Source organism: Plectrocnemia conspersa, unplaced genomic scaffold (genome assembly GCF_051122295.1).
Source record: "Plectrocnemia conspersa isolate PC_06_02 unplaced genomic scaffold, ASM5112229v1 ptg000004l, whole genome shotgun sequence".
In the NCBI taxonomy this organism is placed as follows: domain Eukaryota; kingdom Metazoa; phylum Arthropoda; class Insecta; order Trichoptera; family Polycentropodidae; genus Plectrocnemia; species Plectrocnemia conspersa.
This window is the reverse complement of record NW_028277168.1, coordinates 7,482,504-7,508,121: the sequence shown is the minus strand read 5'-3', so window position 1 is coordinate 7,508,121 and position 25,618 is coordinate 7,482,504. Positions and strand designations below refer to the sequence as shown.

General features: G+C 28.6%; 2 protein-coding genes across 4 annotated transcripts in view; both read right to left on the bottom strand.

Annotated features, from left to right (window-relative positions):
- Nucleotides 1-2,289: 2,289 nt before the first annotated feature.
- LOC148235778 (uncharacterized) lies at nucleotides 2,290-4,698 on the bottom strand. Its single transcript, XM_088184723.1, has 5 exons — nucleotides 4,602-4,698; nucleotides 3,856-3,914; nucleotides 3,730-3,790; nucleotides 3,573-3,652; nucleotides 2,290-3,504 (listed from the first exon to the last, which is right to left on the bottom strand). The coding sequence occupies exons 1-5, from the start codon at nucleotides 4,627-4,629 to the stop codon at nucleotides 2,575-2,577; spliced, it is 1,158 nt and encodes a 385-aa protein (XP_088040849.1). The 5' UTR covers nucleotides 4,630-4,698; the 3' UTR covers nucleotides 2,290-2,574.
- Nucleotides 4,699-9,235: 4,537 nt separating this feature from the next.
- Pkc53E (Protein C kinase 53E) overlaps nucleotides 9,236-25,618 on the bottom strand; it is a 220,542-nt gene continuing 204,159 nt past the window's right edge. Inside the window, exons 4-14 of one of the 3 annotated variants that reach the window (XM_088184719.1) lie at nucleotides 20,722-20,833; nucleotides 16,551-16,679; nucleotides 16,327-16,480; nucleotides 15,574-15,691; nucleotides 15,267-15,509; nucleotides 12,568-12,741; nucleotides 12,397-12,488; nucleotides 12,126-12,327; nucleotides 11,866-12,054; nucleotides 10,115-10,255; nucleotides 9,236-9,734 (exon numbers count right to left, since the gene is read on the bottom strand). In XM_088184719.1, coding sequence (XP_088040845.1) covers nucleotides 9,582-9,734; nucleotides 10,115-10,255; nucleotides 11,866-12,054; nucleotides 12,126-12,327; nucleotides 12,397-12,488; nucleotides 12,568-12,741; nucleotides 15,267-15,509; nucleotides 15,574-15,691; nucleotides 16,327-16,480; nucleotides 16,551-16,679; nucleotides 20,722-20,833 — 1,707 coding nt within the window. In that variant the 3' untranslated portion in view covers nucleotides 9,236-9,581. Of the gene's footprint in view, nucleotides 9,735-10,114; nucleotides 10,256-11,865; nucleotides 12,055-12,125; nucleotides 12,328-12,396; nucleotides 12,489-12,567; nucleotides 12,742-15,266; nucleotides 15,510-15,573; nucleotides 15,692-16,326; nucleotides 16,481-16,550; nucleotides 17,177-17,638; nucleotides 19,018-20,721; nucleotides 20,834-25,618 lie in introns of those variants that run through there. The other 2 variants (XM_088184720.1, XM_088184718.1) reach the window with 2 other exon arrangements.

Genomic DNA, 25,618 nt, shown 5'->3' with positions numbered 1-25,618 from the left:
GCCATCCAGTTTTTTGCCATAACAAATCTAAATGTAAATCGGCCCCCATAATGGTATAGATATTTCATCAAAACATTTTCGAAAATAGCATTTGAATAAAATTTTCTGAATGACCTTTTTTATTTTTGCTTCCGTAGCAATTTTCTTTTGGCACCCCAATAAATGTGTTATATCTAAAAAAAATCGTAAAAATATAAATAATAACCAATTAAGGTTGTTTAAAATTTTTATTTTAAGCTAATTTTTAATATTTAATAGGCCCACTTTTAACTTTAATTACAGCTGCAACCCTTTTTGGCATATCATCTGCAATTTTTCTCGCAGCGCAATTTTGGATTTGCAACTGTGTTGAGCAACCTTTCCTTTTAATTTATCCCATTAATGCTTTATAGGATTTAGGTCTGGTGACTGTAGGCCGTTCTAAAAGCGTCAAACCCTTATTCGGATACCAACCCCTGTTTTTTAGCGAAGTATGGCACGGAGCGTTTTCTTGCTGGAATCGGATGGTAGCGTGGTATGTGCTTGGAACTATTTTCCAGTAGGAATCCATTAAAGTGGATTACAACATTAAATTATAAATCTCACTATTCATACTACCCTCGCAAATGTATTGGTTTTCTACTCCTGCTGCTATCATGTAACTCCAGACCATACTGCTTCCGCCATAATATTTGACTTTAGCTACTACCCAATCACCTAGATATTTTTCTTCGACGCACGTGTACTAGAACCACATTCGTTGAACCGTTTCAAAGCATTTTAGCCAGCGTATCATGACCAAGTAATGTGTTTACTAATTTCCGATATATTTGGGCAATAATATGCAATATGCGAATGTAATAAAATTATATTTGCTCTTTTAACTTCATTTAATTTACGTTTTATGTTACTTTTGAAATGTTTATAAAATATTTAAAAAAATTATAATGAAAAAAGTCGAAATCACGCAACTAAACTTAAGCAAGACTGAACAATTAGTCATGCAATCCTTTTTTAAAACTCAAGTGAGCAATTAAAAAGGACAAATTCCTTTATAAATTCATATATGTACATGTAAAACATCTTAATAATATTTATAAATTAAAAAACTTTTTAAAACTTATACTTTATGTATAAAGTTCAATTCTGCAATTATATTATTACTTTAATTTTAATATTAAATGAAGTATCTAAATATTATATATTATAAACAGAAAATAAACTATTAGTTTTTCCTTACTATAATACAAATAAAACTATTTACTACCCTTTGGTGTAGTAATACACAATAAAAATATCATTTCTCACTTTAATAATTATATTTTTAATAACGATTTGTATATATATTATATTTCATTTATTAAATATTTGCAGATTATATTAGCAAATTGCACAAACACCAGTATGTTTTGGCTTTGAAAAGCAAATGGACATTTTTCAACTGCCCCCCCCCCCTCACACACACCATGGTGTGAATGTTACGGGTAACTCCACTGGGAGTAAAACTAGTGGTTTTTGAGCGCTGCGCCGTGCTAATTACTAAATACCGAGTCTAAATTCAATGTTTGCTTTTAATGAGTAATTTCAATAATTTTGCTCTACATTACTACTAGTCTACTTTTTTAAAATCAAATTGTGGAAGTTCTTATATATATTTTTGGTCATTGTTAAACAAAAACAAGTGATATCATCATTTTAAAACACAGAATAATTTAAAATTCGACTAAACTTACAATATTCACGCTAATTTCCGAGAACCATTATCGTTAATTTCTCTTCGAGTTTTTTTTTAATTACCATTAGTAGAACGCACTTGCCAATGGTTTCGCTTACAACAATAAAAACTAGAGATTATTGTTGTGTCTCCTCTTTTATTGATCGTTCGAAAACAAGGGTTGATTTGCTGTGAACGATTTGTCTCATATGTGTGTTTTTACTACTTGCAAGCTCTTTTATGGTTGTGTTGATTATTAATATGCTTTTGAAAGTTTGTGGTTATTGTGCAACATTAGGTATCCTGCACGAGTTCTATATCCTTCGATATGGTTGCCTTTTGCACGACAGTTCTAGTTTACGTTGTTCATAGACGGAGGTTTACATTCACCATGTACGATAATGCTGTTGAAATCTTCAAGATTTTTATTTCATTGTTAAAAAATATTCGTCGATTCCGGGATTTCTAAGTTAATCATTGAGTACCCACTTTATAAAGTATTATTCAGAAATCAAACAGAAAAAACAGATTTCTTTCTCCTTATATAAAAACACATTTACATTATTTTAGGTATGATAATAATAAACATAAAAATAAGTAATATTTTAATAATATATTTTATAAAAACAAATATTGTGATAAGTACATTTAAATATAAATAATTAATTTAAAAAATTTACCTGAAATTTTAGATTATATCAGGTAATATGCGTTATGTTTGATATAATTTTTCTAATTAAAGTGGCATTTGCATATAAATAATAGTAGTTAATGATGATATTATTTAATATTTAATAAGAATATTACATATTTTAATGTTAAATTGTGTGAATATTCATATAGCGTAAAAGTATAGATTTAGTTTTAAATTATTTTATGCATTAACTGGATTTAAAATCACATGAGTCATTATGAACATTCATATGTCGAGAAACATCACTGTTGGTGTTGAAGGCTTTTCCACATACACCACATTTAAAATCATAGGAATCGCCGTGAAGTTTCATGTGTCGTGCAATGTTTGCTTCGGTTTTAAATCCTTTTCCACATTGGTTACATTCGAAACTACAAAAATTACTATGTGTATTCATATGACGTGAAAGGCTACGCTTACTTTTGAGAACATTTCCGCATTTGGTACATTCAAATTTATAAGAATCGTTATGAATATACTTATGGTGCGAAAGAGAATCGTTTGTTTTGAAAACTTTTCCACATATGTTACATTTGAAATCAAAAGTGTTTCTATGAGTATATACATGTTTTATTATCTCGTTTCTAGTTCTGAATGCTTTACCACATTCGCTGCATACAAAATCACGATGAATATTTGTATGTCGCGAAAGATTAAATTTACTTTTGAAAACTTTATCACATTTCCTACACTCAAAAATATTAGAATCTATATGAATTTTTGAATGCCGTGACAGATTAAACTTACTTTTGAATACCTTTTCACATATATTACATTCATATTTATTAAACTTACAATGAATTTTTATATGTTGGGAAAATATATTTTCAGTTTTAAATACTTTTCCACATTTAACACATATAAAATCACGAGAATCTATATGATTGTTTTCATTGGAACAGATATTTTGTTTGTCTACAAATATATTTTCGGTTGTTTCATATTTTTTTGAATCACTGTATAATTCACTTTGCTCTATACAATTGTACAAGTCAGAAGTCAAAAGTAAATGTTGTATAAGAGCCTTCTTTCGACTAAATAACTTATGACAATATGAACATTCATACTCTTCTTTTATTTTGCAATACTTTACATCATTTATAGGTATTTCTCTATTCTAAAAAAATATTTATATTAAATATATAATAAACTATCATTAAATATATTAATTTATTTGACTATTACTTGAGTTTCTGTATCAACATTGGAACATTGATTTGCTGAATAGTTTGTACTAATAATCATATTTTTAACATCATGTACTTCTGAAATATTTTAAATTTATTAATTAAGTTGTAATTCATATATAATAGATACATATATACATATGTATATTTTTTACCTATTTCGATCTTGTTGTCTACTATGTCAACTTTATTTTCTTCAGTAATATCGTTTTCATTCTTGAAGGTGAAATAATATTTTATTTATCCTGTTTTTAAACCTGAACATTAGTTATTTCATTTACCTTAATTATTTCCGTGTTGAAAGAATAAGATGCATCATCAATGTTTTCAATGCCTGGTTCTATAAAAAAGCTCATACTATAATAGCTAAGGAGTAAAATAGTGCTTTATTTAATTCTGAGCAATTCATTTTTTATTTCCACAGTTTTATATAAAATCTAGATACATTAGAAATAAAATAGTGTAATGGTAACTCAGGTGGACTCTTATTTAATAGTGAGATATTTAAATATAAGACAATATTTTCGACTAGAATTATGAATTTTACGTTATAAACAGTGGCAGCTCGAGGTTAAATAGTTGAGTGTGATATTATTTTATAAATGTACACTGTTGAGCGTTTCATTTTATTTGTATTATTAAATATGAATATGTATAAAATAATATAAATATAATTTTAACGCGTATAATGCTCGACATAATACATTTACAAATTAATAATATGGAAGCACTCCAAACTTTTTAACCATACTACTGGTTATAAATAATATATGTAAATTATTATTTGGTCCAAGAATTATGTCAATTTTAAAATTGTTTGATTGCATGGATTTTTACACCAGCAGTATCAAAAACATGATTGTTCTCGTTATTGATTATGGTACTTATACTCTGGACTTGAGATGGTGTTGAGGTTAATTTTAGGTAATTGAAGACATTTTAAATGGTTTCAAATAATTATGAATACTAAGTGTAATTATAACTATTTGTTTAAGCGATCCTTTAAAATATTACACATTAATATTACCGATTTTTATAAAATACGGATATGACATTTTTTCGCCTGACGCCAAATAGCTGTCAAAAATAAACACATGTGGTTTTTTGGTCGAAATAATACATAATGTTGAGCAGAAGTAAAATGTGAAAATGTAATATTATATTCCTTTATTTTTTTTTGTAGAAAAATTCGATTATTGGCTGTGTAGTAATATTTAAAAAAACAAATGGAAATATTTATTTACGCTTCGCGGTCAAAACTATTTTTTACTTTTATTTATTTATTGAATTTTGTTAATATGCAGTAGAGTAGCTATTGGAGGGGAGGGAGGGGGGAGGGCGAGCTATGCCACTGTTAATATGTATACGTGTAAGGTCTCATACTACTCTTCAATGTGTTGTAATAGAAATCACCGGATAAATCGATTGCTAGAAAGATCTATACATAATAAATAATCTATAAGCAACGCGCTGTTAATAAACACATTTTCAGCTAATAGATTCAGAAACATCAGCTGCTTTAAAAATAACAAAGCATTAATCTCATATACAGGAGTAGCGTGTCAGAACTATTGTTATCATTAATGACAGATAACAAATAATAACAAATATTATGTTCGAACAGGCCCGTGCAAAGTAAAAGTTAGCCCAGGGCGAAGCGTAAATCTGCCCCCTCCCCCCAGAAATATGTATGTACTGATAAATATTTATAAAAAAAAAATTCTGGTAGCACTATAAACGGTTTTGGTTTTTGGCCTACTTGGATACCAAGGTACTCGAGTTATCCTGGGAGTGGAATCAGCGTAGAGGGTTTCCGGTTGCCTGCTTCGTTGAATTTTTGTTGATAGAATTTGGGGGAAGGGAATATGTGTGTAAAGGAATAATAACATCTCTCTTATATAATTGTTAGTAGTTTATTAAAATAATTACTAAATAGTTTTTATTATCAGCGGTTATAATTATTGCAATTAGTGTTTCTTTTTAACGATCCGCATTTTTTATTAACACCGCATTATTATTAATTTTGATTTTGCTTCCTAAGGGATTCGAAGCACGGACTTACATGACGTTAAGCCAAGTATGTTGTCATTCTGCTATCATCTGCCCAATATAATCCTAACAGATGAAATTTAATGGTTAAGAAAAATAAAACACGGAGTCTGAAAAAATGTTTTGTGGGGGCCTATTTATATATTTATTTATTCATTCATTCTTGGCGGCACTCTGGTAACACTGACGTGATGGCGGAGGCGGGCAGCGCATTTTTTTGGTGGACCTTGACAGAAAGACAACGGCCGGTGGTGCATCGTCCACCGTTCACTCGCATATATTATCATGTAACATAATTTATAAACTATTTTAAATCTTTAACAAAAATACTACTGCACGGTTCAATCAGTGCATGCAAAATTAGCAGCAGAAATATCTGCGATCAGGTATAATAAATATTCCATTAGATCGACTGTTAAGTTTTTTAGTTTTTCCTTCTTGATTGTAATTTTGTATTTGTTTATTAAAAAGGGTAGAAAAAAAATATCAAGGAGTATGTTTTTTTATTATTAATTTACGTTCACTCATATCAGCAGTGTAATTATACAAGACATAGAAAATAGAGATGGACTTTATTACAGATTAAAATACGTAACTGATAATACTAATGTATCGTTTAAACATTGTATCTAATATAGTTTAAGATGGGAACGGTCCCGTGCGATCGTTATAAAGGTAGATTTACAAACTGGGTTTAAGTTGAACTTTAAGTTCACATACATTCATATATAGTAGGATTTTAACAAATTTCAAATAGACATCAGTGTAGAAAAGTCGAAAAGATTTATAATTAATGTAATTATAAATATTCAATACGTTTAACAATAATGGAGATTTATAAAGAAAACGTTTAAAATGAAATAACAGCATAACGCAAATTTTATTAATTAATTAAACAAGCTATTTAAGTAAAATATTAGTAAGGCAGGCGTCTTCTTTATTGTATTAGAAGCGTTCTTTTATTAATAGTGTAGAAAATTTCAGTTGTAAACTAATGAATGTGTTTCGTTTAATACTATATTTTATATCATAGAGTAATAATATTATGTATTATATTATAATAATAATTTCAATGGTAAATTATTTTATCCTTAAATATGTTTCTATTATGTTTTAACATTATTTGCAAAAGAAAAACTACACATAACTGATCGATATAATCAAGAATGTACCATTTAATAATAGATTAAATAAAAAAAGAAGTACTTCATCAATTACAATAATTTATATCTAATGAACATATCCATTTATTTTTGAAAGATACATAAAAGTGTGTATATATATATATATTAAAATGTTTATCAGTGTTCTATAAAAATGCTAATAAAATACACTGCTATTACAAGTGAAATAATAGTTAACTGAAAGGGTTTACTTTATTAATTTATATTATATAATATATTTATTATACGTGTACATTGTATACACTTTGCAAAGGTAAAACACTGAAATGGTCAGTGCCCGTCTTATTCTGTACATTAGAATTAAACGCTGCATTTTGAAAACGAACAAAATCTGTTCACAGGTTTCTATAAACCGATGAAAATATTAAAAACTTACGTTCTAATGAGATGAGGCTCGAAATGCGGAGTACAAACTAGTCTAAGCGATTAAATAGTATCTACTATTCCATGTCTATGCCGGTTTTACGTTGGTCGCAATTAAGGCCTTCACGTACAATTTAATCTTGTTACGGAATCACATGGGTAATGAAGAGCGATGCGAGATTGTCAGATACCCTTTTTATAATATCATATGAAGCGTGTTTCGTGGTAATGATTTTATGTTTATCTGCTAAATTTTGCTACGTGATTTCATCTGAGTTGTGATAATAGTAGATTTTTATTGAACTATGATTGAAAATTTTAGTACAAGTAAAAATCGGAATTATCTTCTATTTTATCACAACATAAGTCAGGGAAGCACGGCACAAAGGAATATGCTATATATAATCATTTTACATTACACGGAAATATGCATCATATTTTATAAAAAACACTACCAAGGTGCATAGAATGGACCAAAATATACTACTATGAGATTGTGACGTCACAATCCATACAATTATTTATATCAACTATGGATCAGTGTAACTCGACTCCAATAAAATTTAAAATTTCTTAACTAACATGGTTTATATTATAATAATATTACTCTTCGACAGTATTAAGTGCAAGACTTAGTTAAAAAACATGTGGCAATTATCAAATTTCATAGAAAAAGTTAATCGTTCAAAAAAATATATTTATAGACCGCAGTCGAATTATACACTGAATACATTTGGCACAAAAATGCAGAATAGATAATCTTAGTGAACCAAATTATATTTTTATAAGTTTATAAGATTTCAGAACATTGTGTAATTTTAAGATAAATTAATACAATTTTATAAAATATAATAAAGAAAAATAACATGATTGGAATATAGTGAAGTTTAAAATATTACAATATATGTAGGTATTCTATATATTTTTTTCAATAATACTTTTTAAGTAATTAATATTTATTATCATTATAATATACGACATGGTCCTTATAACTATAAAAAGATATGAAAACTATTTTGTAATTAATACATTATGTGTATATATATAATATAATATAAGAAAGGCAGTTGAAATAGAGAAATATATAGGTATGTTATGTACTATAGTTATATATTTTTAATTACGTTATCATATCATGGAAAAAAAAGTTAGACGACATTCAATATTCACATTAAAATCACAACAATTTAAAATTATATATTTATGTATAGTGCTCAAACAATATATGATTATTATTCATCAATATTAATTAGTATGCATTTTAAAATGAATTTATAAGCAGATTTAAACTTAACGATTTTTTTATTTATTACTATTATATAATCATTGGAATGTGATATGCCTTTTAGGCTAGAATTATTTTTGTTATTGATATAAGCAATAGTTTTTTCAGCACTTAAACAAATAGATATAATATATCAACAAATCTTAAATTACATAAACGTTATCTTAAACTCATTATATATGTAATAATAAATTGTCGATAAAACATTGAAGTGTTAGACAAAAAATAGAGATTGTATATCAACAGCTAAATAACAAATATTGGTCAAGTTTATAGATCAAACTAGTAATAAAAAATAAACGTAAAGATTATAGTTATTTTAGTGGGAGTGCATTAAAAAAATATAATGATCAAGATGGCAAGAGAAAGATTGATGATTTCCAAAATAAATGATATGTTGAATTTCTGAATAATAAATTTCATATCAAATTTGTTTCAAAGCTTAGTTTTTCTCTCATAAATATCACTAGTGAGTCTTGTACTGAGATAAAAATTTAAAAGTCTATAAAAAGAAATCATTTTAATATTTTAGAGATTAGATCACTTAGCATATATTGATCATTTATATAATATATACGTAAATTAGTTTTACATCTATGTATATAGTAAATTCACTTTATTAGCACAAAATAAATTTATATTTATTTTGAGTATTACAATTTTTAATATTATTATTTTTTAGTCATTATCATTCTTAATCATTTTTTAAATTTATATATTTATTATTTATTCATCTTCATTAATCTTTTTTTTATATTTCAATTCTTATTAGATTGAATGTTTTTATTTTGTATAAGTGTGTGTGTGTGTTTGTGTGTGTATGTGTTATCGTGTACGTGTTTAGTGTGTTGAAAAAAAAGTTAAATATATTTTAGCAAAATTTAAAGGAGTAAATAAGTGTTGAAACTGGCACATTGAAGAATTTGAATTTTTGATAATTTAAAACAGCACTTAATGAAAATGAATAAATATCCTTTGTTATCGCGAAGGATTGGAAGATTCAGTGGCACAAAATATTTACAAAACAATGTAAATATAAAAACAACAGATCTTAATAATATTCGTAAACGAATCTAACAGGGTTTACGATACACATAACGGTTAAGTAAACAGACTGAAATACAAATTATACGTGTTGAATGTATTCGGGATTGAGGAATGAGAATCCCATAAATTCAGTTTGGTCGAGATTCATCATGAACAGCTTGTCGGTCGGTGTTAAGTCGGTTTTTTCGCTGGTAAATTGCTTATCAAAGTTGCTAACGTCTTTGCGATGTTTCTGAAAAAAGTTTATAGTTCATTACAAAAATATCCTATTTTATATTCAATTTACATATAATATATTATAATTCGCAAAGTTGGTCTTTTTGTATTAATAAAAACAATAAGGAGTAGTGATACTATCGAGGTTTTAAATGGTAAACGTAATTTTTATTGATTGTGGGGAGCCGTTACAGTAAGTCCCCTGCTGTCGCTCTACCTCAGTGCTACTAACGTAGCTCCAGGGTGCGAACTGTATAGGCCCCTCACATTTTTTTTTTTACTAAATTTAAATAATGAAGAATCATATTTGTCATTCAAGGGATGAGGTCAGTTGCAGCATGTTAATTTTAGTGAACTGGCAAGATAATAAATAAATGGTATATATAAAATACTAACAATTCTAGGTTTGAACGGAGGTTGTACTTCTCGACTTTCGATGCGTTCCCAATCGATGCGACGGAAGAAAGCGTGACCGCGAACGTCTTCTTCACCACGTGATCCACATCCTAACCGCTTGACAGGATTTTTAGTTAATAACTGAAAAATAAACATTATTTTTAATAGGTTAATAGATACAATCCTGTAACAATGGTACAATTTTAAGTCAAATTTAATTTTTATTTAAATTCATCAATTCAATCTCAGGATCCTGAATGAGTTCTGATACCTATAATTTCCGGGATTAGTAAATATAATCACCGAGATTAGTAAATATAATTTTGGAGCAATCAAGTTGGGCGTTAAATATTCGAAACACATGCACTTGGCACGTGCAGGATCGCCGGATGCTTACAGGTAATAAATAATAATTTAATCAGGTAAAATGTAATTTTATTAATGTCAGAAATGCAAATACGTGATTTAAGGAATGGGGGGGCATTTGCCCCCCCCCCTTGAATTTGGCCAGAAAAATGCTAGCTAGATTTACGAAAATCGTATAAACTGACGGATTTCTGATTTGATTTGAATTAGACAGTAATTTTTTATGTTTTTTTTTACGACTTTTTATATTTGAACAATGCAAATATATTAACACTATTTTTATTTTCGGAAACTTAAAAAAACTATCACTGACAGGCGAACTTTTGCCCTCCCCCCCCTGAAAAAAGCTGAAATAACGTTCCTGATTCTAAATCAGAAATTATTGGGTTATTTCTTAAAGAAAATCTAAAAAAAACAGTCTCAAATCTATACCAAAAATATTTTTTAAAACATGTCATTTCAGGGAAATCATATCGAAATACATTTTCACCGGTAGGAATGTATTTATACCAGTAAAAATATAATTTATCTGGCAGGTGCTAGTAAAACTATATGACAATAATCAAATTTTCCGTATGTAATAATATACATTTACGTAATAATCATTATTTATTTACATGCAATGTATAAATGTTACAGTGAATGTGTATTTTTCAAGTGAAGTTATATTTTCACTAGTAAAGTCTAAATACATTTTCACGAGTAGTTATATATTTCTACTAGCAAAAAAATAGTTTGACTGAAAGGCGCTAATATGCTGTAATAAATGTCTGAATTATTTGACAGATGTATCAAAACGATCATTTGCTGTCAAACCCAAACCTAACCTAAATAAAGTTCTTAAACTAATTATAGTTTAAGAATTTGCATTAGGTTAAGTAAAACATACAAACTAAGCCAACTCATCTCTAAGGAATAAGCGGAATAAGTACAGACAGACGTAGCATCTCGCATATTGCTCCATAGTTTGTCTGCACTTGGATATTACACTATGTTTTAAAAATATGATAGCTATTCTTATCGATATTACTACGAATTTTTAATATAAGAGTGTTTGTCAAAATCTATTAAAATCGAATTTTGGTCAATAGAAGGGTGCAAAAACATTTATCACTTCTCAGAAGTAAAAAATTCACGTCAAAAGCAATAAAATAATGTCGTAAATATTAAAAAACGACCACTGACTCCCTGAAAAAGCTGAAATGACGTCATTGCAGAGACGTGAGTTATTTCATTATTAAAATTATTTTAGAGAACGAAATATATTAAATAGAAAAAAATGTTGGATTATGATATAGGTGCTACTTATCGAATAACTTTTGTTTATTAAATTAGGAATAAAAAATCATAACTAATATTTTAAAGAAATGATGCGGTATACTTACGCCCTTGCAAACTTCCTTAGCTTCTTTGCTCAACGTTTTCGGATAGCTGACGTTATGATCAGTTATAGCTGCAAACAACTCCTCTTCATCTTCTCCATCAAACGGCGGTTGTCCGACAAGCATTTCATATAATAACACACCATACGCCCACCAATCCACAGAGCGACCATACGGTTGATACAATATAATCTTTAAATAAACACAAAAAAAGCATATTAAAAAAAATATAATATACAATACAAATAAAAAAATTGAATTACTTCTGGAGCAATATAGTCAGGTGTGCCACAGAATGTCTTGGTAGTCTTATCCCCAGAAATACCTTCCTTACACATACCGAAATCGGCGATTTTAATATGACCATCTTGATCGAGAAGAACGTTATCTAGCTTCAGATCACGATACACAATGCCTCTCAAATGCAGATAGAATAAACCAATAGCGATTTCGCTAGCGTAGAATCTGTTCAAACACATCATTTTAATGAAAGTCGATATATTGATGTTCGAGTTTGAGTCTAGAAAATCTTACACTGCTACAGGTTCCTTGAATTTGCCACATTGTTGAATCTGGAACATCAAATCTCCGCCGTTGACATACTCCATAACGAAGTAAAGCCGATCCTAAAACGACCGTTTTAAACGATAATCAGTGAGATAACAATAAAATTTGAGATATATACAACACTAACAAAGTTACTACCATTGTTTGGAAACAAGAGTGTAACTGAACTAAAAACGGTGGTTTACTGGATAAGGCAAGAACACGTTTCTCCACCATGGTGCATTCAACATCGTCGTCTTGGATAATGATGTCTTTTTTTAAAATCTTTATGGCATACAACTCGTCAGTTCCTTTGCGCTCGGCTAACATCACCTAAAAGATAATCAAACAGAATCAATGAAGTAGAATTAACTGAAATATATCATGACTATAACCATAAGAGAGGGGCAGCCTATACAATGTTTTGATATTTGTGAGATAAGTTTAAACTCATGTTTGTTTAATTACAATGCTAAAAGTTTTTAGGACACAAGTGCTGTGTATGTGCATAGAAGGGTCGGAAGGGAGTATCTCGCCGATTGCATTATGGTTACAGGCAAACATAAAGTGGAAGTTTAAAGACTGAGAGCACATTACATTATTAGAGGTAGGAATCATGTTCATGTGCAAGAGTCACATGAATATTACTACCGAAAACACAATGTTGGAATAAATTTCAATGAAACTTTGATTCTAAATTTATCATATTTTTTCGTGAAAAGCCTTCGTATTATCGTTTTACGTTTTATAGTTGTAATTTATTTGTAACATTTAATTAAAATACTATACAATATGTTTATGTATGCTCATAACTACAAATTTCAGCAGATGATGTACTGACAGGACATATCTACTGGTAGATAGGAAAATATGTCGTTTTAGTACAGCAGACCCCCCAATAACACGGTAAATCGAAGACATGCTATTTGGGTGCCTGTCACTTGATGTATGAGCGAGCCAAATGGAAGATATCTCACCACACGCGCCTCATTTGTACGTACGAATTGAAAAAAATTGTATGAGTATTTTCTAGTCCCAACTATACGTCCCCAATTTACATGGTGTTATTAGGGGGTCTACTGTTATATCTCGCATATAAATGTATGTACGATAAAAAAAAATGAAAAAGTATTTTTGTTTTATTTTTTTGTTTCAATTTCGATTTTAGAAAATTTTTGCCATCTCTACCATTTTTCTTTAACTTATAGTTAATAATATTTTTAATGACAGTAATTTTGAAATAAGATGGCGGATCAGGCTTACTAAAGAACTTAATCAATATGTTTTTAGGGTAAATTTTACAGAATAATTTAAAAGAAATTCAATTAAAATACAGCAGTTAGTGTGATTCAAATTTGTTTGATGTTGCGTCATGTGAGAGATAGTATTTCTATCAAAATATACATAATACTGCACATATATGTATCTTAATTTATTATATTTATTAATAAAAGTTAATTAAAACGATTTTAGAGTATTAAAAAAGCAAGAACTTTAGATGGAAAACTAATGATACAAGTCTTTGTGGCAAAAATAAAAAATGTTGTACTATGTGAAAATTTTAATTCTTGTAACTCTCTATTTTTTTAACATTCTTTTAAAAATAGTCTATTTTGTGTTTAATATTTATATTCAAATTTAATTTTATATAAATATTTCCATTTGTTTGTTTAATTTTCGGTAGCATTAAATAAACATATTGCTTGTTTCATTTCAAAAATTTGAAATGGAAAATTGTGACCAGTTTTCAATGAAGGTTAATCATTTAGAAGCAATGTCGAAACTATTTAAATTAGAAGAGTTGAGAAATTCAAAACAAACCAGAATACATAATGAAGAATATTGCAAAGCTTGCCATAAAAAAATTACTGAAAAAAATATCAGCAAATTCGAAGAAAATCGCTTCTCTATGCCATCCAGAATAATAAATTCTAACCATACAATTATTATTAAATCGAGAAATCAGGAGCATAATCAAATAGAAGCATTAGACAACAGCAATAAAGATCTAGAAGAAAAGTCCAGCGAACATATGCAGAGAAATATTCGAGGAATCATTAAAAATTCTATATACGAGAACGACCGAAAAAATCAAGAAAACATTAAAACTAATGGATTAACAAAAATAAGTCCACTCATAGAAGACAGCTTGAAGTGTAGATCTTTTGAAGAAAATTTATATGTGAATTCCAAGAATGACGAAAACAACAATGCATACAATAATATGAGCATTCAAATTAAAGACATGAAACCATCAGATGTGATTAATACGACATTCAGAGTTTCCGATCGATTTAAACATGTTAAATCAAAGTATTTAGACGTGAAACCTAGACAGAAAGGAATATTCCGAGGATTTATTAGCGGCACTGCAACTGTTTCTAAAACTGGTTTGATGTCGTACACATCCTTGACATATAGAAATTGAGTTATGTTATGAACTTATTAATTTATATTTCAATAAATTTACTTATATTGGAAGTATTTTATTTTTTACTAATAGTAAAATATCAATTTATTGATCACAATCGTTGTGACAATGATTGCATTATATAATTTGCATGATGGACAAAAATAAAACCATTGACATAGTGTAAAGTAAGAGTTCAAACTGTCATGATGTACTTGATAATATTGGTGGTATAAGTCGGTGACTAATACCTGAAAGATCTGGATATGAATCCCATACAAATCTTAGTGCTTTTCAATTACTATCAAGTCTGGAGTTTGGAATTAGTAAATATAACATCATATAACTATAATTCTGATCATTACAGATTAAGTTTTCATAGATTTTCTTAATCTAACGGATAAATCATTAAAGTGATGAATGTTTTGAATCACTCAATACTACATACCTTTCCAAACGACCCTTTACCGAGCACCATCAAGAAGTTAAAATCAGAAGCTCGGATGATATCCTTATTTGCCATGTTGTGTGGCACATCTTTATCGGCACCGACATTCGAGCGTTTGCTAATAGATGTCTTTCGCATTTGCGTCTTGAGTTGAGCCAAATCAGCTCCTTCCTCCGGCACTGGCACATTATAGAAATCGCCTTCCTCTTGAGTAAGCAGTTTAAACCAACCGTCCGTTGGAGACTGAAAAAGCAAATAAAATTCCGATCAAAACAATTTAATTATAAGCTCATACATAACTACATACCTTAATGATTTCTGATATGCCGAAAGAAAGCGACCCCATGAAGTCATTGCGGGAGGTGCGATCCCAATCCCACACTTCAATCAGTAGACGTCTGTCTTTATCTTCAGGTTTTAGTTCGCTAAAAGATGATAGCATTTTAAAAACCTTTCTAGGTAAAAATATATAAAATTTATATAAGATGAGTAATTAATTAACAACATTTTTAGAGATGAAGTTGAGTGGCTTATAAAATCTTCGTAATTGATAAAGAAAATACAATAATAGCAATAAACACTTTATGAGACAAACCGTGGAAAAAAGCATATGGATATATATATATATATATATATATATATATATATATATATATATATATATATATATATATATATATATATATATATATATATATATATATATATATATATAAACATATTTATGTCTGAAGGTTATCGGAGAGTTTTAAGTTAAAATCTGGTGTTAGACAAAGAGATGGATTATCTAAAGGTTATAGCTTGTAGGGGTTGTATAGATTCTAAAACAAACTGAACGTGTGCTTATTCAGATGATATAGTCATCTTGATTCGCTCTAAACTGAGGAACGAAGTAGCAGTATTTGGCTTAGAAATGAATAAAATCAAATCTAAAGGTATTTGGGATGAAATATAAATTTAAAATACTAAGAAGAAAAAACATCTGTATAAGACACAAGGCTAGAAGATAGAACAGAATAGGAACTTGAAATGAAGTAGAATTATAAAAAAATGCACTTACAAAGTTAACGTTTCGGTCCACACAGGATTCAGAGAGCTTTTGATGGTTTTAGTTTTCTTCTTGACGTTGTCCGAGTCAGGTATGAGTTTCAGCTTGACGTACGGGTCCGATAGACCATTCGGATCCATCGGTATCAAGTTGCGGCCCTCTCGCACTGAAATCAACGTCAATAACAATTAAAACTGAGTATGAAGCAGCAAAGAAGGCTTTCGATGATGTTGTACCGTGCACGGTGAGTTTGTTTCCGACGCAAGTAATGGTCAAGTAAATCCTGCCTCGTCTCTCGGTGTGGTCGCATCCGCACAGATTTGGCACTGACTCTTCACATCTCTTATGCACGTTCATGTCACATGCTGAGCGTCATGGTTAGATCGGACCATTATCGGCAGACGACGATAGTAAAACGAAAGTAAATCACGATAGTTAATAGTTCATGATTGTGTTGATATTTTAGGTTTAAAAAATAGTGAATATATACAAAATGGCAGTTGAATTATGTACTTAAAGAGTTTAATGTACTGCAAAATGAGATAACTTGGGACAGTCATGAATATATATGTTTTATGATTTAATATACAGAATATTTTTTCAAATCTATTGTCAGTATCTTAAACTCTACTAAAATAATTAAACATATGATTTAGGGACTGAACTAATATATTTATAAAAACTTGATTTTCGTCATACAAAAAATAATTTTATTATTAATTTTTAATGAGTGAAATTTTTTAACGTCATTATTATGCTATTAAGAGCAATATGTGCTATGTAGAAGCATTATTAGACATATCCCATTTGCTTATTTTTTAACAATTAATATTTACCAGGCGTGTACGTTAAGATACATTCCCTTTTGCTCGCTCGCGTGTTAAGTGACGAGAGTGAGTAAGAGGAAGTGGGCGTGCGGAACGCATGTAACGCATGCCCTTATCTCTCACTTACTCTCGTCATTTAACAGGCGAGCGAGCGAAAGGGAATGTATCTTACCGTACGCGCCTAATTATTTATATAGAATGATATGATGTTTATCAAATTTTAAATTTTAGTTTAGGACATTTATTCATTTAATGATAATCCATGTTTAGGTCTGAGAATAAGAGTAAATTTACGGGACTTCAATCAAATTCATTAAAGTTATATCCGGTAATGTGATTAATTTATTTTTTTATAGGATATGTCTGTATTTAAATCACTTTTAAAAACAATTTGGTAAAAAGAAAATGTATTTTTTGTATTTTTTTTTGTATTTTTTTTTAAACTAAATTATTTTTATTATATTAGTATTATATTATAGATATCTACTTAGCTTTACCTTTTGTGTATTTTTTTTTGTATTGATACCATACATTGGTTCTCATATGTAAGAAAATTATATTTATTAAAATTAAATATAATAAGGTAAATTCATTCCTATTTATTATGACTTTTTTAATAATTTTTTTTAACATAAATCAAACCAAACTGTCTCAATCTGTTCTAATCAAAAAATTTACTAATGTACATAATTCGCCATTTTGTAAAAAACACGTTTTGCTTTAAATTAACACAAAATTAAACAATATATATAAAAATAATAAAAAAACAGTCAAAACTTTAATAAATTAATAAATAAATTACACATTCATACATCATACACTGGAAACTTTTTAAAGTATCAATAATTCATTCTAGTTGAATTTTTAACTGACTGCAAAAATAAATATATATACTGTTAAGCAAAACAAAAATATATTTACATGCGTTTCAATATAGATCAGAGTCGCTTTATGTATCATATAATTGAATAATTGAAATGAAACTAATCTGTGAGTTAAAAGCCACTGTGATCTATGAAGAAGCTTGGATACTTAATCTTATATATATATTAGGACGCAAGCTACTTTTTCACACAGAAGTTTGCTGGGGTGCTAGTGCAGTTTAAAGGTAGTTTAATATTTATTTTAGGAGTTATTAATATTATTTTATTGTATTTAATACGCAAGCATTTAAGGAGTTTAATTTAGTTTATATATATATATAACAAATACACAAAAGAAAAGAACGGTTTGGATTGTAAGGATTTCAAGTTAATCAGTTAAAATAAGAAAGGGTTATGGTTATGCAGATCAACAATGTCTATAGGATTACTATGCAATTAAGTATATCGACATACTGTTGATTTTATTGGCAATGCCACCCTAAAGTGTTTCTATAATATATACAGAGGACCTTCGTGCTTTTGTGTATACATATTTATATACACATATGTATATATATCCATATGTGAGATATGAGGTGTATCGTTGGAACTATGTCGTGCATTTGTCATCCTGTCGGATCCTAGAAAACGAATACAGGTACAATGCAGTGATCTAAAACATGACCGCCAGGAGCGTGCTCACTCTTCTTGTGTATGAAAAAATCTTTATCACTGGGTTTCGATTTATCGTTATCGGTGAATCCTTCACACATCGTGCAGCTAATTATGATCAACTAGATTTGTATATATTGACAATCAATGGGTAGTTCATTTTATATCAGCTCTGGTGATAACGCAACGTCCACACACAACAAGTTTATTTAAACAATTCTTACAGTAGCTATTCGCCGAATTAACACCACTTTAGTTTCTAAATAAAAACATTTTTATCGTTTTTTATAATATTTTAATTAATTATTTTTTGCTAGAATGTTATTAGTTTTCTTCAAGCATTGTTTGAGATATAAAAATAATTTTAGTAAAAGACATAACTCAATTTACTTGTGAAATTAATAGTTCTTCATAATAAAGTCTTGTTTTATTAGATTCTTTGATATTATTTAAAAAAATAGATAGTTCTTAAATATTTTTGCAAAGTAATAAAATATAAATATATGAAAATGCTATAAGTTATATTTAATTATCTTATTGATTTTTTTTAAATTATTTAATTTAATTATTTCACAGCTAAATTTTAGTCGCTAGATTATATATATGAAATTTTAAAGTAGAAGAAATTATTTATTTTGTATAAAAATAGTTGCTGAATATACACATTTTTTATTGTTGTTAATCTTTTAATGTAATTATATTTTTGATAAAACATTATAAATTTATTTTCAAGCATTGTTTTAAAAATTAAGAAAAAATATTAGTAAATGACATAAGTTTAATGACATTTTATATTGAAAATAAAAATAGACGTTCTTTCAATATTTTTACAGAATATTAAAATATCGTTTTTAATTAGATCTTTATGATTGTTTGTTATGAATTATGATATTCAGTACATATTTATTTAATTTATAACTAAGGTTTTGTTGCTAGATTGCAAATATAAATGATATTTTTTTGCATTTAAGATAGGTTCAACATAATATTGTTGTATTTAATCCATCACTGTATTTCCATTTTAATTTTATAGGTAATAATATAATATTATAGCTCAGTTTCAGGCACTAGATTAAAAATATATTTTTTTAAAATAGACTAAGCTATATTTTCTGCATAGAAAAACCTTTTAGTATCGTTGTATTATATATTATTTTTGTTAAAATAAATAGAGTTTTTAATAGTGAATTTTATTTTTACGTTTAAATGTAACGCCTAATTATTAACACTTATTATACAAATAATCTGTTATAATTTTTCTTTAGGAACAGTTAAAAAAAATAGTTAACGAAAAAATATGAATAGATGTCACATAACTATATGTCAGCAACAACAATAATTATAGCAGTAGATGAAACTGCATTATATTATCAAAAAATATTATACGATTTTAATACCCAAATTATTAGTTAAAAACTGAGTTAAAATGTAGAATTATTACAATACATATTATAATTTATTATAAGAATGGAATTCAGAATATGTTTTAGTATAAGTTTTAAAAATGTTGAAAAATTATTAACTTTGAGGATATGTAAAAAATAAAATTTACTATATTTATGAAAAATATGAGTTTATCTTATTTTTGTGGCAAAATATTGTTGTACAGTGCAATATACATATGTACATCACAATCACAAATTATGATGCTTAGAAACTTGCATCGAAATGTTTTTGCGGTAGGATCAATCAGGCGAGCCCCGAAAGGCTTGAGACAGAGACCGTTATGTACCGAATTGCATTCGTCATAATTGTAACAATGAAGTCTGCGAGCTTATGGGTCATATCTTGACTTTTTAGAATTAGCAAAGATACAAAATTACATTTCAGTTTTTTTATTTAAATCTGGTATAACATTTTATATTGTAACAAGCTATCATATAAAAGTGTGAGTGGTCTTAATTCGACGGTATTGGCTACGGTAATTTCTTCTGAAATTATTATAATGTGCGTGGACGAGCCCGGACTAGCACCCTTCGCTTCGCTTCGGCGATTCGATTATATTTTGCTTTCGAGCGGTCCTCCAGTCCATTTTGATTGTGTACCTGTACACTTGAGTCCCTGGTGTGCGAGGCCGTGCAGCATGGAGCCGCAGTGATCGCAGAAAGTCGGCGTCAGGTATGTCCAGGTCTCCCACTTGTGACGAGCCATCGTCGCCTGCATCCGGCCATAGGGAAAACACAAGCAAATTTCTCACAAACATGACTAACCATGACCAGGATTCGGTTGTGTCCTTTCTGAGTGTGATGTTTTATTCCTATTTTTGAGATTTCAAAAAATCTTCCAAGTCGGACGTTGTTCAATATTACAGAAAACTTTCAGTATCTTCAACTTACTTTTACAATCTACAAGGTGTCCAATAAAATATCAGCTATGTTTGAATCAGAATTGCTTGTATAGTACGTGGTCACTGAGCACTAGTGATTATTTTGCATTGAGAAAAATCTTGGTAATGATATGCAAGATTATATGAGTTGTATTTTGCATGGAGCCTGCAAAGCGGTTAACTGTACAAAGAGATTTCAACAACTGGTGGATAAACACCATCACAATTATTTTTAACGATTAAAAGCGTTTTATAAAAATCCAAAATCAATAATGATGTCAAGAAATAGAATACATCCACATCGTAGAATTATTGACTGGAAATATTTAAAAAAATTAAATGTAATTATGGGACACCTAGTATAATGTAATTTTATGCTGATTTACCCATTTTTTGCGTTTCTCCCTTCCAGACTGATTTGTTTGTTTTGAACTAAAAGCTCATTTTACTTTTTTTATTAAGATAACTAGAACTTTATATACATTTACTTTAAAAATAATCAAAAGTGATTGTATTATATTATTATTTGAAACAGTTATACTTAAAAGCGCTTTCTTTCTTCTAAACCTTACACACATAAATATCCATACACGTACAAGTTGAAGAATTAAACGGACTGAGCGCAATATTAAAACAAAGGCAAGGGGAAAAGCTCAGTTGCAGCGGCTCTAATGGTCGCTCAATTGCGGTTTTCTTCCGATTCCACTATAGACGTGGAGAGGGAGTCTTCGTTACACCCCTTTAACAATTCTCGTGACAATTTTACTATAATACCCCGACGAGAAAGAGGCGTTTAGTCCACTCGGCTAACACTGAAACGGGTTCTTACGGGATGGTTTTCGCTTTTCGAAGAGGCGGGGGAGTAAATGGGATAGAACGGCGAGTGATCGCAAAATAAAACGTTTAATTCGGTAGGTTTAAGTGGACAAACACTTTGATAAGATCTTATGTGATATTGAGTGGAAAATATAATATGTATATCAGAGGTTTTTATTTTTTTAAAAAACATTTAGTTATTTATTTATAAAATTTTTTTTTTTTTTTATATGAAATCGTTTTAAATATATAATAGGTATAATGCGCAGTTAAAAGTAGCCCTGAAATAAATTCTAATAATTTATTTTTATAAAAAAGTCATCACGTTTTAGGGTATAGTATTTTAAACATAGTTTAAACACTGACTATAATGAATTAGGTCATGTTTAGTTTATTTTAATAATCATTGCATATAAAATTGTAAAATTTAGAAAGTGTTAATGCAAAAGAGCAAGCCATATGCATTGGAAATAACAACTACTATCATAAGCAGGCGCGTACGGTGCGATGCATTCCCTTTCGCTCGCTCGCGTGTTAAGTGATGAGAGTGAGGGAGAAGAAGTGGGCGTGCGGACCGCATGTAACGCATGTCCTTATCTCTCATTCACCGTACGCGTCTGATCATAAGTAGTCTCCTGAAAATATTTATTTAGTGGGGTGAGGCATTAACCGATGTTTCTAGTTGTAGTCAGTGTGATTGAGTTATATTAACTGTGAAAAAAATACAGAAAACAACCACAACTGCAACTGGAAAATATTTATGAAATACTTTTTTGCAAAACATGATTTAGATACCAGTTATAGGTTAAGTGTGCTCTAATGGAGCATATGTTATGCTCAGTAATGAGCATGGCTGTGATGCATATATTGAAATATTTAAAGCTTTATTTTTATAACCTGGTTCTGATACATATAGAAAAAAAATCCAGGTTTTGTTTTGTTAATTTTCATCGGCACACATGAAATCAAAAATATTGGCTTAGAAGTATTTAATACCTTTATGAAGTGAGTATTTGTTTTGTGCTTACAAATAAAAGCTCTTAAATTGAAACGAAGACTTAGAATTCAGAGTTTTTCTGATTTCTTTGGAACATTGGGGTCATTGAAAAAATTAACAAAATTCTGTCTTAAAAGTCATTGGTTACGTTTGCTTTAATGAAGTAAATGTTATACTCGAAAATAAACTTGTTTTTGATGCTAAGATTCCAAGCCTCAAAAAAGCTCTTAGGTTGCAATGAAGACTTTAAATTATAATAAGTTTTTTTATGAATATGCCTAAGTAGATTTCGACGGAACTTTGGAATCACAAGAATTCACAAAAATGCTAACTTGAAACATTGGTTATTTCTGCTCTAATAAAGTAGCTATTATGATTAGAAATAAATCTGGTTTTGATGCATTCATGAAAAATAAGATTCTAGACTTTGTTTTGTTCATTTTCATCAGCAAATTTGACAGCAAAAATATTGTCTCAAAAGTTTTTAATATTTGTGTATATTTCCACAGATAAGCTCTTAGGTTGTAATGAAGATTTTGAATTATTAAAAGAGTTTTTCTGGAGATGCATGAATATGATTTCATTGAAACATTGGAATCATAATATTCCACCAAAATGATGAGTTTAAAGTCATTCGTTATGTGTGCTCCTATGCTAAAAAAAACTGTTTTTGATGCATTCATAAAAAATAAGATCACAGGCTTTTTGGAAGTAAAAACGTTGCTTTAAAAGTTAAGTGTTTATACACAGAAGCCCTTAGGTTTTAAAAAGAGGAATTTTTTTATAGAAATTAATATATTTGGCATCAAAAGTCATTTTAATGTTAGATTAATGACTCATAAAATGTCAATATTTTGCTCCTAAAGATCAAAAGAAATTCAAGAATTTGTCCAAGTTTTCATATTCAGTGTAAGATATGTTCCTAAGGTGAAAAATTACTCTTTCTTATTTATTTGCAAAGATATATTCACGTAAATCTGGATTATGACAAATACCAGAAAGATACGGTTTTGAAAAGCAGGAGTAAAGAAGGCATTCAATCTGTTCTCAAATGTGATATTATTTAAGGGCTGTGAGATTTCAGCAAGCATTCTCGGAATAAAACATGAAGCTAGGGAAAAAGTAGAATATGCCTTCATAAATAAACAAAACGAAGACATTGTAAAACTAGGAGAATAAAATAGGAACTAATAAATACAGTTGATCATATTGATATTTTTTAAATATTATTATTTATATAAAGCTACATATAACTGCATTATTTAACCATTGAAAATAGATAGAAAAGCTCTGATAATTTATTAAATACAAATATTATCACATATGAAAGGATAGCAATTAATTTCAATATCACATAAAAACTCTCGTGTTTTGCCAATGTAATTATTAAATGTTTTATATTATTTTTTATTATGTTATTTTATACACGTCTTTTTAGCGAGAAAATTACAAAACAGAACGAGAAAAATAACACACGTCACAAATAACAATCCAAAGAATGTCAAAGTTGCTCAAGCAACACACAAGTCAATGCGGAACAGAGGGATTTCAAAGGGTTTCAATTCGAACGTATATATAAATTTTATCTTAGCACACATACAAACACATATATAATAAATAAAACAACGAGACACAACTGGTCGACTTGATAAATAAATAATATGTATAGTAAGAGAATAATAAAGTATTACTAACATTAGCTACACAATAAATTAAAAAGCCTGCGAAGTATCAAGAAAACATTTTCGTTTACAGTTTGAAAGGGTTGGGGTAAAAGACAACTTTAAAAAAAACACCTGAAAATTTAGAACAACTGAAAAACGACATAACATTAAATATGAACGTATATAATTTTTAGAACCATAATATAACTAACAAGCATGTCGTTTTTTTATGTGAACATTGTGCTTTGTGTGAAATATTTTAAGATGCATTGTTCATGTTGCAGTGTATTGGTATTTATTTATATTTTTATATATGTAACAACTAAAAATCGATTATTATATCTTACATTACGATTTAATCAATTTTTAGTAGCATTATTATACATTATATATAATAATTTATGTACACCAAGAGTATAAATAAAACAAATCGTGCGTTCAATATGAAATGTGTCAGAGTAAGAATGCATGATAACATAGTATAAAATCAATGAAAAAACATGATGCGATGAAAAATCACGATAATGCAGTCAGAAAAGCAAAACCAAAAGCTGTTTATATCGTTGTGATATAATATATTTTTATTTCATATCAAATAATATATTATGTGACGTTATTTATATTATTACTATACTTTAATAAAAAATAATGGATAACGTCATATTATATATCATTATATTTTTTTATATAAATAATGCACATTTCTCCATACACCGTTGCACATCTCCATCCACCTTGTGGTATAAAAAATAACCAATAATCACATAAGAAATAAATATAATCAAACGATACACAAAAGCTCGTCAAAAAACCAACAAAAGCGTCCTGTCAAGCGTTTGGGGGAGTTAGTAGTATGCTCCTATACACTTAGTTACACATCTTTCGTACGCTAAGGTCAAATTCTGAAACAAAGTTGCTCAAATCACGAAGGTATGCGAGGGTCAAGTTTCCAAAATGACGAAAATGTCTATGTGTTGACTAAAATGTCTATTTGCACGTGTATTTTTATGTATGAGTAGTGCATATTTAATGACCGTTACGAATAACCATTTAGTAATATACCATAAAAAGTATTTCATATTGAAATATTGTATATAGGGCATTTTATATATAAGTATAAACTTTATTTAAAAAAAGTA

Excerpts from the sequence above, each read along its gene's own strand:
- LOC148235778 (XM_088184723.1), bottom strand. The coding sequence starts at position 4,629 with ATGTCATATCCGTATTTTATAAAAATCG. Across the intron at positions 3,791-3,855 it reads TCAACACGGAAATAATTAAG|AATGAAAACGATATTACTGA; the intron begins GTAAATGAAATA and ends TTCACCTTCAAG. Across the intron at positions 3,505-3,572 it reads ATGTTGATACAGAAACTCAA|AATAGAGAAATACCTATAAA; the intron begins GTAATAGTCAAA and ends ATATTTTTTTAG.